General features: G+C 40.1%; 1 protein-coding gene across 2 annotated transcripts in view; it reads right to left on the bottom strand.

Moving 5' to 3' along the window:
• Positions 1–4,998: 4,998 nt before the first annotated feature.
• LOC117946230 (nectin-2-like) overlaps positions 4,999–14,970 on the bottom strand; it is an 80,589-nt gene continuing 70,617 nt past the window's right edge. Inside the window, exons 7-10 of one of the 2 annotated variants that reach the window (XM_034874229.1) lie at positions 8,300–8,435; positions 8,053–8,131; positions 7,845–7,931; positions 4,999–6,718 (exon numbers count right to left, since the gene is read on the bottom strand). In XM_034874229.1, the coding sequence (XP_034730120.1) occupies positions 6,515–6,718; positions 7,845–7,931; positions 8,053–8,131; positions 8,300–8,435 (506 nt within the window). In that variant the 3' untranslated portion in view covers positions 4,999–6,514. The remainder of the gene's footprint in view (positions 6,719–7,844; positions 7,932–8,052; positions 8,132–8,299; positions 8,436–14,970) is intronic. The other variant, XM_034874230.1, reaches the window with a different exon arrangement.

Below are 14,970 nucleotides of genomic sequence, written 5' to 3'. Positions count from 1 at the left end.
TATCAGACAGTAAGGCTGCACGTGTGCCTAGAAATGTGATTTCAGATTGAATAGAAAGGGGGCTGATGAAGGGGAGGGAGTTTGGATGAGGCTCTCAGTCGTTCAAATGTTGTGTCATCACTTGGGAATGAAACATCTGGCTCTGCGGTGGTGTTGTGTTGGTCTTGGCTGGCTGGTTTTACTAATTTACTCCCTCAGTTGCAAACACACCAAACACAGTTACCCAGGCTGATTGGGAAACCTCTCTCTCTTAGTGCAGGGTTAGCTTTATTCCAGATTATAATTTTTTTTGAATGAACAGTCCTTATTATGACAAACATGTGGTGTACACATTGATTTTGGTCCCGTTTCAAGTTTTTTTTGTTTGATTATTTGTTTATCTACATATAGTACGGCTGACAAATTGATTGAATAAATGAGTGCAGAAATACAATGAATTAAGATGCTTTTAAATGAATGATAAATAAATAAATCAAACTGTAGGATATGGTTTTCAGAGTCACCAGATCTTAATCCAATTGAACACCTATGGGGGATTTTGGACCACAGCGTAACTACAGCGTTACCATAGCGTTACGACAGCGTTAATTAGACAGCGCTCTCCACCACCTTCATCAAAAAACAAATAAGGGAATATATTCTGGACTAATGGTGTTTATCCCTCCAGTAGAGATCTTGGAAAATGTATGCCAAAGAGCATTGAGGCTGGTCTGGCAACACATGGTAGACCAGCATCTTTAATTTATCGCCCATCTGTAAGTTGTGGTATGGTAGTTTTATGACCCCATCATTTGCCATCTCATCCTGCTGAATGAAACACATTTTTCATCTGCTGCATCAAATTCATGTTGTAAGTGACTATACTTCATAACGACAAAAGATCCTAAAACCCTGACTCCTCTCTGTCTTGCTACCTTGTCCTGTCCAGGTGGACCCACATCTGCATGCATCATCCCAGTGCCAGAATCTGCTGTGCAGGCCTCATGGCTGGGATTGGAGGACAGAGAAGACAATCCCCTGTTTGAATGGGCATGAGCGGAAACTCAGCACAACGTGAATGAATTGCGAGGACCCCTGTGTTGCTGAGCTTGTTGAAAATGACCATTGTTTCTGTTAACACAAGCATAAAAATAAAAATAAAGAGAAAATGAACAAAAAGTGTGTGTGTGTGGGGGGGGGGGGGGGGGGGGGGGGGGGGGGGGGGGGGGACACTTGGAAGTGTTGTGAGAAAGTGCTGTAGGTACAAGACATTACAGATCAGCAAAGGAGTGAGTCAAAGAATGTGAAATGTAACAGCCCCCTCTCCGTCTCTCTCTGTCTGTCACACGATCCTATCACTCACTTACATTTCAACACAGGAAGGATGTTGTCCTACACATGTCAAGAGCCCTCTGCCAGTAATAACTGAGTAAGTAGATACAATTGTGGATAATTTGTGGATTAGCTGAGAGGTCACCAAAGAAGACATTTAAAGGGCATGTTGAACACCCCATCCCTTTGACTGAGAACATTTGGATGTGGTTAAAGGGAGTCACTCAGCTTGTATAAAAAAGCAATTTAACCTAAGTTGATAGTATTAAGTATAAAACATAATTTTGAACCAATTGGCATCATGACTGCTTCTGGGAATGAAGCTGAAAATGTCAAATAGGCACACACAAACATGGTTGCACCAATGCAAACAAGCCAACTAATAGGGAACACTATGCTTATAGTGCTCATATCATGCTTTTCATGGGATTTTTCCCTTTCCTTTATTTTGTTATGTATTTTTTTCGTGCACTTTATAGGTTTATAAAATGAAAAAGCCCAAAGTCAACCCCAAAGGGACTTACCATCTTCCATAAACAACACAACTGCTCCAAACAGCTCTAGTGTAGTCCAGTGTTTTCTTCCGTGACCAATGTGCGTCACTTTGTAACACAGGTTATAATGCTCGCCTAGCTGCTAGCATGGCACGCCCTCATACTCTGCTTCTGACTGGGTAGTAGTGCTTACCTAGGTACTGCGCACATTTGACTCCCAACAAAAATGGAATAGAAGTTAGATGCCTCACTCTGTAGCTAATACAGAGAGCCCAATACACAGGGTGAAAAGAGGAGCGGCATCAATGTGCTGTACAACAAAAATATATTCTTTTTTGAAAATTAAACCACATAAACCTATACTGGTACAACCTCCAACCTCTTCTTTTTTCATTAAGAGACGTAGATAGACGTAGATTATATCTTATAAAACTATATCATTACAAATTTGTCAGGTTTTTCACATAATGAAAGTAGTTACGTTTTAAAATATTTCTGTTTTCATAACATAGTATGTACAGTAATCGATTTCCCATGATCCGAGTTTTCAAAGTGAGAACATTGGGAAACGAGTAACACACAAATTTGAACAAATCTGAGCTGAGCCAGGCCTCACCCAGCTGTTTGTTGGTATTGTCTGCTCTTCCACCTTTATCTCCTCTTTAATCCCCAAAGTCTCTCTCTCTTTCTCCTTCACAGCTCGTACCTCTTATCTATTCCCCCCACTCTATCAGTTTCTCTCTCTTTCCATCCCTCTCCAGACTCACATGCCTTCCCTATTGCGAGGGTGTCTTGACAGTGACACTCACCATGGTGCCAGTGTTGGTGCCTCCCTCGTCCTCTTGCTCTCCTCTCACACAGTTTGTCCTTCTGGCCTGGTGTTCATAGAATTAGCCCCGTTGAGTGGCAGAAAGAATGGAAAAAAAGAGGGAGGGAGAGAAATTAAGATGGGAACAGGTGAGTGCAAAACAAGGCTACAATCATGGATTCCTATTTTATGATCTACCTGAACTACTCCCACTTTATTTTTTAAATATCAGCCCCTGAAAAACTGCAGACACATTCTGTCTCCATGGGGGTCCAGTCGTGTTAATTGAATCTTCTAATTTGGTTGTAAGGGTTAGGATCTACATCTGAACCAAATCATCTCACTTAAGAGAATATAATTTAACTTAATCAAATTTCCGCTTAATTCTAACAATATGCTTGAATCTGTATTTCTTTCTAGCTCTTAAAATAGATTCAAGATGATTCAAGGTGTATTCAGCCTTGTCAGGTTAACACAGGCCTGTACTTAGAAATGTTTGTGTGTCTCTACTCACCAACCAAGCCAACAGCATGCAGCCAACCATGCTCATCATTGTCATACACATGATGAGCCTCGGCAGAATTTCTCCATCAGGTCAGAAAGAAAAAAAGAGCACTCGGGATCAGCTCAGGATGCATAATGGATGTTTCTTTGTCTGCCTTTAACATGGGTTGCCACACATTTGTTTTACTGACAGTCAAGGTCACCTAATAAATCCTGCTTTCCCTACTTTGCAGGAATCAAATCACCCGTTTCCTCAATCCCCCATCTTTTCTTTCCATGCCGATTCTCTCAATCCCTCTCTTCGGCCTCTATTTTTAACCAGCTTAGCAGCAATGAAGGCAAGAGAGGTTCTCTGCCTTCTCCTTCACTCATTACCTGGCTGCCAATTCAAAGTCTGTTAATCCCATAATGCTGCAACTGCACAGATCACTGCTAGTTTAAAGACGAGTAAGATGGCAAAGTGTGAGAACATTTTTCTTTTAAGAACTTGTTCTATTCTGTTCAGCTCTATGTGATTCTCAAAAATACTTTGAACTGAATTTATTGAATCTCAATCTCTCCTCTTTGTAACTTTTACATCGGAGTACTCCTTTGACAGTGTGTGCAGGCCCACCACACTAATGTGACATTTGTTCAATCAATACATACAGAACCATTAGAGAGAATTACAACTCCTATTTATTGATCCAGACATTTATTTAGTAGGAATCTTAAAGTAGATTGCAAAGTCAGAGTTTTAACTTATAGATGGGTATACTACATACACCCTGGACCTAACCCTCCACTACACCACTAACTATAGAGCTTTGCAGTTCAACTAAAATTAGAAGAAAATACATTCATAAATGATTATGTTCATGGAAGCCATCTTTAACTGAAGGTGCAGAATGAAAGTCAGAGCAGTGGAAGTTTTAGTGCTTCTGTAGTGTGAGCTGACCTTGGTGTTAAGTCTTGAATGGCCTTCAGTTGCAGAATGTATTATGTCAGCACTAAACCCCTTACACATTCAGTTCTTCTTAGAATCCCCATCTGGCTGTGTGATCAGAATACAGGCAGAGAGCAGACTGCTGAGTCATGGTGGGCTGCTAGTAAAGGCTCACCTTTATCTGCAGTAGGAGAGGCGAGTCTGCACCAGGCCTGGCTCATCAGGACACTGCTGCACTCATTATGGATAAACTGCACGACACAATTGGTTTAAACCATAGACTATATATTAACACTTAGTATATTAACAGTCTATGGTTTAAACGAGTGCGTCAGTGGTGCGGAAAGGCAAGGTAAGTATTCCTTATATAGTCACTATATAAGATATACAAGATTATATAATAGAATGGACTTTTTGGGCTCCTCTGGTGCATTCTCAGTGCTAGAAATGAATCACGCAGATCTAAAAATTGTCCTGTTCTCGTGCCAGTAGACATTTTCATGGACTGTGAGTACGGGATTGGAGGAAATGCAGCCTAAGATAGAAATAGATGAGTCAGACATGAGCGGAGGAAGCAGAGAACAAGGTCCTGCCTCTGTATCAGGTGTGCTAAAGCCTCTCTCAATTTCAGCCTTTCAATTCTAGAGCCCTTGCATGGACATCTGTTGGTACTGCAGCTGTAGTCTGACAGTGTGCTTTTGTGCTTGTACTCTACCTTGTGATTTACTGATAAATGTAATAAGGGACAATACTCCTTCATACCTAAAGCGCTCCGTATTTCCCCCCAAAATATTCTGCATTAGATGCTAGCATGTACTTGTCCTAGAAGGGACTCTCGGCTGTGCTAAACCCTCCTATACTTTCAGTCCATACTGCTACCACATGGTAAAATGGTGGAATTACAACTGTGGTGAAACATCTGCAGCTGCAAAGAATGAAGAAATGATCTAATCTAGTTAACTTCTTTACCCGGATCACAATATGTTTATTGAATCAACAACCGTCAAGATGGCTTTCAAAATATAATTCACAAAGAGCAAAACAGATTAAAATTAACAGATTAAAATTAACATCTTAATTGAGTAAAAGAGAAAATAGATCACATTTCTCAAAAGGCTACTTGATAAAATATACCAGTTGGCACTGACATTCAAAAGACACCTTTAGGTTTGTGATTGAGAAGAAAAATGATGGACTAAGTATTACTAACCTGTTTAACCCTTGACCCTGATAGTGACTGGACACATAGTTTACTATCAGGCTCTGTGTCCTGTCCAAACTCCATGTAGAACTAATCCTTCACTGCAGATGAATTGCAATTGATTCCATTGAGATAATCCAGATTTATCCTAATCCATTTGAGCATGCTCATAGACAAAAGTGAATAATTAAAAAAAAGTACAATTTTTAAAAGTAACAGATATCCACAAAAAGGGAGGATGGATGGATGCAAGAAAAAAAAAAATCAAATGTTAGGCCAAGAAGACTACAGACAAATCAAGTTTTATCAGTTGCTAGATCTCAAGTTAGGTTCACCTTCCACCTGAGGTGAACCAAGTGTCACTGCATTTTCACAAGGAAAGGAAAGGCCAGATGCAGAAGACAACAAAAAATTTAAATCAAACATTTACACAAATAGAGTATAGCTACTGCAGTTACCCCCTTGATGCAGTTTACACACTGATGCTATTACGGCTTGTAAGTCTTGTCTCGGCGCTGCCGGATTAACTGCAGCTAATAGCTTCTCCACAGGACACCTGCTTTACACCAACTTCATCCCAGCTGGGTTTGTAAACCAAGAACAACAGACAGTTAGGACTAGACAGAGGCAACATGTAGTAGCCATGCATTGTGTTTCTGCTAACCAAGTTATGTAACTAACCATAATGTGTGTGATACTCCACATTAAAAAATGCAAGGCAGTTTAGTGGAAACATGCTAATGTGATTGTAATGCAACAGTGTACTTAAAATGTGTTCATGTCCAGACTATGTTCTATGTAACATTTACACACAGCAGATGGCATTTAAAACATTGTCTTTGATTTTTATCTACATTTGAACATTAACAGTTTCAATACATCCCTGCAACTGTATCACACAGTTGTGTATATAGTACATTAGCAACATTTTATATTATGCTGTCTCAAGCTGATCAAGGTTTAAAAATGGCTACATTTTCAAAAGAAGCAACAAAAAACTGAACCCAATTATTTCATTGTACCGGCAACCTGTTCACAGAAAAATATTCTTAAACAAAATGGTAAAAAAGAACTCTGTCTTTGCAGCACAGACCTCAGAATTCATAGCTAAGCATAAAATTCACATTCGCACGTCCTCACATTTTGCATTCACAGAACTCAAGCTATCCCTTTCTCATGTAAGCCCGCAGAAATATTCAATCACCCAGTCATGCACTCACACATGCACACATATTTACACACACAAACACACACGCCTCATCTTTGTCTTCTCACACAAACATGGCGGACGACACAAAGCTTTCCCCACGTTTGACATTGGGGCCCTGATGATAGTCCTGGGGGTCGCTGTCTGTGCGCATGTAAGGAGGAGGGACCTCATTGTTTCCGGGATCATCCCAGCCAGAGGGGGCAGCAGAGTGATAATGCTCCCTCACATCGTCATTCTCATCATCGCCATGGTAGGCATCCAGGTCCTGCCAGCAACAAGGCAACAGTACATATGTCAGCCTTCATTTCTATTCCGCTCAATCAGTAACAAACACTGTGTGTTTTAATAACAAAGTCTTTTCCTTCTCGTTGCTGTTTCAAAAGCATCTGGTGCACAAGGTATTTTTGTATTCAGGATTCTTTTTACCTTGAAAGGCTAAAACATGATGCAGCAGTTTTCTGTCCATGTTTAAGGTAAAGACGTATCTACGTCTGATGATTTGACTTTGAACTATTCAAGTAGGCTACTAATCGAAGAAATGGTTTACCCACTTGGCTCGATGAGTGAAACAAAAGACAAAAGATATATATAAAAGGAAGGCTTGAAAAGCTAAAACCTAGCAGTGAACTCATCACTATCTTGCATTGTGGCAAAACCTGAACTACAAAAGTGGACCAGTGTTATTGTGTCCAACTCAAGCTGTGTCCTGAAGCTAACCAGTGTATTTCTAACACTACAGCCGCTGTGCAGTGACACTGTATTACCCAATAACTTGTATCATACTCCAGTTAATATTGAGCAGAGAGCACAGATTTGGAAATCTCACACGCCACAGACTGGAGTCTGAGAAAACTAAAACGCTAAAAAGGTAAAATAAAAGAAATAATTAAAAAAACACAACTTAATGTATCTATGACACCACAAATTGACAACATAAGAAATTAAAGATCAGGTGCCTCATGTATAAATGTTGCGTGCGCACGAAAAGTTTGTGTCTGCTGGTTTACCCGGACACTTTGTGATGTATACAAAAAATGTCATACATCTCTGGAATGAGAGCTGCGCAGTGTTTTATACATGAAGCCCCCCGTTATTAAAATGTGGATTTTTCATTAAACTTTTAAACAATCAACCTTAATGTTCCCTAAAAAACTTAGGATAGGATTACAATTTTTGCACATTGTGCAACAAGGTAAGTGTTAATTACACACTGCATAATATTTAATGTTTATCAGTATAATTCTAATGTGTTCTCTCTCCCTGAAAGACAATATTTCTGCACTTTCAAGGTTGGCTGCACAACATGTAATTGCATTAATAGATTGATCTCTTCTAGATTGATCCAACAGTGTTAAGAAAGGTTTTACTTTTTAACAAACATGTTCCCTTACCGTGACCGGCTCAGCACTCTGGGTAGTGTAGTATTGGTCTTGCAGAGGTCCGTCCTCAATCACAGGGACATAACCTGTGTTCAGTTGCTGAGCAAATATTCAACAGATTATTTTAGGAGATATAAGTAAGTTAGTTTATTAAAGTGTAGAACAACAGTTGTCTGGTTATTGATACTGATTGTCCTGACTTTTGTCGAAGGTGACTCACTTTGCTAGCGGAAATGGTGGTCTTCTTGGGGGGAGGGGGCTTGTACTTGGGAGGACCACTGAAATGCAAACACACACAGCTGTCTATTGAATTAGAATAATATGAGACAAACAGCGTGGCATTTCATCTAATGAACTGATTTTAAAAAAACACAAAACAAACAGCCAGACAAGAGAAGAAAATATTAGTGAATTGAACTGAAGTAAACTGTAGTCATCCAAACTTATTTAGTCAAACAGATACTCACTCTCCGTTGAGTTTGTTGTTACGGTGTTTGTGGTACATTGCTATGATTGTTCCAATGATGGCCAAGAGTATTACGACTCCAATGATGGCTCCTATGATGCCGCCTGTAGTAGCACCCTTCTCCGGAAGACGAGTTTCTGGAAAAATTCGAAAAACAGAAGACAGACAATACCATTAAACAAGATTCAAAGTGGACATGAATTCCTTTTTTAACTGGACGGTACTGCTAAAGTCCATCCATAACAAAGCCTTGTTTATTCAACCAAATGGATTACAACCTTTTGGTCTTATGAATCATCAAAATAAAACCATGTCCACCCTGAACCCCTTATCACGCATGGTTGTTGTGAGCAGTTCAACCAGTGATTGTTACATTTAAATCGCCTTTCTTTTAAAGGGGAGGAGGAAGAACTTTGCAGTGCTTTACAAGAAAAAGCAACAATAAAAGGATGATTTTGGGAAAAATGCTTATTTGCATTCTGGAGTAGAGTTAGGTGGGAGGATTGATACTATCATCATTTCTGTCCATTTAATTTAAAACTCCAGCTAGCAGCCGGTTAGCTTAGCTTAGCATAAGAACTGGAATGGAGCTGTTAGCCCCAGGCTAAGAAAGCGTTCACACTGGCCCAATCCAAGTAGGCTAACCCCGACTTTAGTCTAGAGCTTGCTGGCCGTGCTCTACGGCAGGGTTAGCCCTAAATTTGTGGGGTTATCTCCTGAAAAACTACATTACAACATTTACATCCTACATTCTATCTAGTTAGATACTAGATAGATAGTATAGAAGTCTGCATGTAAGAGAAGTAAAGTTACTCCAAACTGTTGGACACAGGATTTATAATAAAAAGAGTGGCCTTAATAAACAGAGACTTAGCAATGTGTGTGTGTGTGTGTGTGTGTGTGTGTGTGTGTGTGGGCTACATGAAACACTGTGCTGGTGAAGTACAGAAAGGGTCTTGATTGGAGTGTTGAGTCACATGGGTGATTAAGATGAACCAGAGGAATTATCTGAGGTTCCACTAATGAACCACAACCACACGGAACCTGAACCCACATGCACGCTTGCTGTGTGTTTACTGAAGGTGCAACCTGGCTCATTATCCCCCAGAAATCCCAGGGGATTATGTTAATGAGAGGGCGTTAAAGGGCAGAGAGGCTCTGAGGCTCATTTGATGAGAACAAACCCTAGTCCAAATAATTGGAAGGGTCATGATTGAATGTTGTTAGTCCTCTAATTACAATTTTCGTCTAACAATAGACTACTTTGAATATGTCCTAAAAATAATTTTCATTCTTTTGCACTTACAAAAGTTTCCCAATGATCATCTATTTCTTTATTAATTATTACAACCCAGCACATCATCTATTACCGCTGACCCTGGCTGTACCCTAGCTTTGCTTTTCAGCTCTCTTTTATACTTTTTATCATGCCAAGCAATTCACAAAACCCATATTTGGAGGTCTCTGTGAACCTCTACACAATGGACTTTATTAACATTTATTTTGAAAAGGGAAATCATGGGAATGACAAAATAAAAACATGACATTTAAAAAAAAATCAAAGTGGTTCTGAACCTTCAATATCAAAAGCACAATGTGCACCTTCATCGGCACAGTCACAACAATAACCACTACGCTTGCCAACTCTTTAACAATGCAATAAAAGGGGTTCCCTGGATATAGCAAATATGAAATCTTCTTTTGATGGGGTGAACTGAGTTAATTATGTTGTTTGGATTAACTCTGTGGGGTACAAATAAGTTTTCCATTGTTTTGTCCCCCAGCGTAAAACCAACGTGCGGTGGCCTCATTGCATCTAAAGTAGTTTTCTGCTTCTGGAGGGACACAAACTGCCACAGCACTCATACAGGGACTGGAATACGCGGTTCATTTATTCGTTATGTGTTTACTTCTTAAGATTCAAATCAAACATGAATTACATTTTTGCTTGAAGTACCTTCCCAGTATTTTAACAACCACTGTAGCTTTGTTAGACAGGCTCTCTGTATAAACTACATTTTTTATACAGCGCGCTGTAATAGCTAGATTTGCATGTAACATACAACAGGCTGAATTTGTATGAATATTTTTATAAAGATTTCTTTGAGGGATTTTAGGGCTTTTTTGTGTAGAACGGCTTAGACTTGAAAGGGGAGCGCGAAAGGGGGAATGACATACAGCAAAGGGCTGCAGGTCGGAGTTGAACCAGCAGCCCTGTGCGTCGAGGAGTAAACATCTACACATGGGCGCCCGCTCTACCAGGTGAGCTAAACAGACGCCTTTGTAGGACATTTTCTTTACTGCAAAATGTAGTTGTATATAAGTATAGGTTGACTGAGATATTATTAGTACTGTGTATGAGACTAAATATTTTCTAGGATGTTGATAAGCACAATGATATTTCCAACATACATCCTTTACATAAAGGTTGAATTAGAGTAAAGTGAAACAACTCTGTCTGTTCTAATAATCAAGAGAAATCTTATAAAACAAAAAACAATTTATAATATCAACTGAAATACTAAATACTTAAAAAAGAGAAAAGGTAGTCGATGATTTCTTCTGTAATAAGGAGACGAGGACAAGCAGCTATTGTGCTGGAGAATAAATTCAGGCTTGGCTGCAGGAAAAATAAAACTAATTATTCATGCAACAGTCTGAATCTTAAAAGGGTTTAACCATGAGCTTGTGAAACACACTTACGTACATTTCTGTTCACCAATAAAACACAGACTTCCAGGTATAAAATATAGAGTTTGAACTCAAAATACACAACACTAAATAATTAGTATGATTTTGCTTTGGCTTGTCATTAAAAAGTGTGGTGAACATTTTAATGCGGCATTTTCAAGTCACGATGGTTCTAAAAGGGGTGCTTTTCCAATTATTAATGCAGTGGCAATGGAGGGGTGGTTTGCCCAGAAAAACAGTAAAGAATAAAAGACCAGGGTGTCTTACAAAATCCCAAGCTAAAGAGACTGACTGTATGTGAAGTACTAGCAGGCATACAGGCTCTAATAGATTTCCAACTGTTGGAACTGAAATTTGGCATTAAACACATCACATCTAATCACATAAATTCAAATATATGTAGGGTAAACCATCTGCCACATGGTGGTGCTGTGTCGCTTTAAAATCTAAGTACTGAGCAGCTACAGGGCACATTTACTGTATTCTAGACTGATACCTGCCTGGCTGGCCTTGAGTGGTTTTTGTGGTACTGCTTCCTCAATCCAGTGCTGTGTCTGTTTATTGGCACGCCGCTCCCTACTCCATTTTCGCTGCCGGGATTTTAAACTCTATAGGTACCCCCCCTCCCTTTTGCCTTATCTTACAGGCGTCATTATCCAACTAAAGTCATTTTCACTCAGCCGGTTTCAGGTGTAAAGTGGCTCCTTCTTTTCCGATAACCTCTGATAGAGAACAGAGAGCTGCAGGAAAAGAGGCCAATTTTAGGGATTGAGTTTTCAGTGCTTGTGTGTGAATGACTCAAGAGCGTGCCCTCGGTGTTGGCACTGGACACCAGCCATGTCTTGCACTAATGAAACAGCCCAGACAGACAGACAGAGAGAGTTTTAAAAGAGTGTGTGTGTGTGTGTGTGTGTGCCTGTTTAAATCTCTTCAGCTCTTTGTCAAGGACATACATCCCTTAAACACACATATGGAGTACATTAAGGCCATAGACCTGCGCAAAAACAAAATACACACTCATGTACGCACAAGAAGCAACTGGCATCCTCATCACAGTCTGAGATATTTACACAAACACACAGGTCTGCAGCATGCCTTTTGCCCTGCTGCCTTTCCTTTCAAGACAAACATCACATGAAACACACAAGGACATATCTACATCCATATTTTAACAGAAGAATAGACAAAAAAAAAATGGTTGGCCCACACACACAACACCAAATCTACTGCAGAGAGCTGATCTGTATCTCCAGTGTAACCATATGGTGTTTATTCTTTACTGTGACTGCTGAGTTTGGTCCCCAGTTCTAACAAAAAAAGTTAAAGGTCAGCGCCATTTTGGTCAGGCAATCAATGCAGTGATCATACAGTCAGATACGCATCTATTCCTTCCTATATGTGATCCCTCCATTACTCACCCATGCCTGCCTGGCCAAGCTGGTCAACCATAGACCAACACTCTCCCACACGGCACAGAGGAGAGGGGAGGATGGAGTGGGAGTGAAGGAAGAGGAGATAAGCTTGGATGGTTTGCTGAAACTGCTGAAATGACCATAGACCCACTTCAGCAAGATGAAAATATCACCAAAATCTCTGGAACTTTAAGATGCATGGCTAAATACAAGCCATAGCTCTGCAGCCAGTGGTGGAAGTTATACCTTTATTCTCTTCATTTCGGTTGCAAAACTACTTTCAATAAAAAAAAAAAAAAAAATATATATATATATATATATATATATATATATATATATTCTAGAGACTGATCAGCACTCCTTGAACAAACCTAACGCATATTAGTCACTGATGGGATAGCTGAAATGAAAAGGGAGTACTGAAAGAGGATTCTTTGAGAGATGAGTCAATTCGAGATGACGGGGTCCAAACAATGAGTGACATTGAGGAAGGAGGAGGTGATAAGAGAGAAATCAAAAAAGAAAAAAAGGGTGAAGGAGCAGGAAGATCCAAGTGAGATGGAGGCTGTGATTTAGATGCTGGCTTCAGATAAGTACAGAGGGATTTCCCACTTGCTGCCCGCAACTGGCTGATCACACACACACACACACACTGAGGGGATGAAGGAAAGAAGACAAAGATCTCACATCCATCTCTTTTCCACTCAATCCCGTGTTCTCTCTTCCGGTGTATTTACGTCTCTCCCTGAAGGGGATTAAGGTTAACATGCTGGCCTATCCTAAGCATCCCAGCACAGGCCGGGCTTTTGCTGCATTAACTCTGCCTCCTCCCCTCTCCTTCTATCTCTCCCATCATCCCTCTTTCCTGTCATCCCACTCCATCACCAGTGTAATTTGGGATTTGCTTGTTTGGGAAGGTAATATGACAGCGCAAATCTGCAGCGTCTCCCTCCGCATCTCTTATCTCCTGTACCTAACGAGTAGAGATAAGCCTGTTTATGTTACCCTTCCCGACCTCTTCCACAAATCTGTCTACACACAGGCACGTACACACAGGTTTTTACATCACCAAATGCAAACTAGCCAAACTTAAAATCAGAAAAAATCTTCTCTTCTAGAGCGCTGTAGATCTATTAGAGGAAAGGTTGAGATACATATGTGGTTGGTCTTGGCTTAAGAGATTTGCAGACCACTTGTCACTAGAAAAAACAAAACAATGCTTGAAACAACAATCCTACTGTAGCTGATGATCAAATTCATTCCTAATAGGTTTGCTTGACGTTTTAAAAAGGGACAAGATATCCAAAGCCTGAGGCATCTTGTTGGCTCAACAGGCCTTAGCCTTAGCCATGTAGCAGTGACGTTGTGAGATTGTCCCGCTTATAAAATTTGCTGTAATCCATCCTCCCCTCTTTTTTCTCCCACGCACCTTTTGAGTCACTCTCTAGTGTACTTTTTAGTAAAGTGAGAAATGTCTATTTAGTTATATAAATCCACAGCGCTTGATCACTCCACCACCATTAATATCTTTGAAGGAGTACTTTTTTTTTTTTGATTCGGTATTCCCTTTTAATATCAGCGAGTCTTTGTTGTTTTAAAGATGTCAATGGAAACTTAAGTTTCAGCAAAGGTTTGCCCTTAAAGTTTGAACATAATGAGACAAACCACTTTTAGCTGAAATTCGAGTCTTTTGAACTCAACTGAGACACGAGCTACAGTACTGCGGGATAGAAAAACACAAGGCCACCACTGTCACAGCAGAGTGCCTGGAGATGAGATTAGGACCAAATGAATTGATGGCCTCTGAAGGAGATTAAGATAAAGAACAGTACATGTAACCTCATTGCTCACTAAGAGAAAAGAGGAATACTAGTCTTTAGATTCAGGTGAACCTGGTAAAACACACACCCTATTTCTCTATTGATTCAGGTTGAGTTGTCACCTGCCAAATCCGTTAGTAATACACAAAATAATACACACACTTATAAATTATTCACAATCAATGCAAGTGCTACGGAGTTGAGAGCTGCAGCTACCTCTGACATTAATTTTATGGCAGTTAAAGACCTTCTACACCCACTACCACAATCACCGTTGCCATCACTGTCATTTACCATTCAGCTGCACTTATGATGCTATTACAATTCATTTCAGCACAAAACAAATCCCATCAAATTGATTGCGCTTGTTCGGACAACACAACCAGCTGAATGGATCCGAAGGGACAGACTCTATCAATCTGACAGAAGGAAAAGATGACTGTGTGTGCGTGTGTGTGTGTGTGTGTGTGTGTGTGTGTGTTGCTGTTGCCAGGGTTTTTGGTTTGGGCAGATCAGTGATGGTGGTAATTTCTAATCTACTGTGATTCCAGAGCTCAGCATTGTGCATTTCAACTGTCTCAGGATTAAATTCATGTCACTGACACTGCATCTGAGTGCACATACTGCGAGCGGGTGTAATGTGTGTGCGTTTTGACATTTTAATAAGCTGTGTGGTGGTAAACTCAGTATGGTGTGTGTGTGTGTGTGTGTGTGTGTGTGTGTGTGTGTGTGTGTGTGCGCGCGTGTGT

The sequence above is a fragment of the Etheostoma cragini genome, chromosome 6 (assembly GCF_013103735.1).
Source record: "Etheostoma cragini isolate CJK2018 chromosome 6, CSU_Ecrag_1.0, whole genome shotgun sequence".
NCBI lineage: Eukaryota > Metazoa > Chordata > Actinopteri > Perciformes > Percidae > Etheostoma > Etheostoma cragini.
Note: the sequence above shows the minus strand (reverse complement) of the source record. Positions and strands in the feature narration are given on the sequence as shown.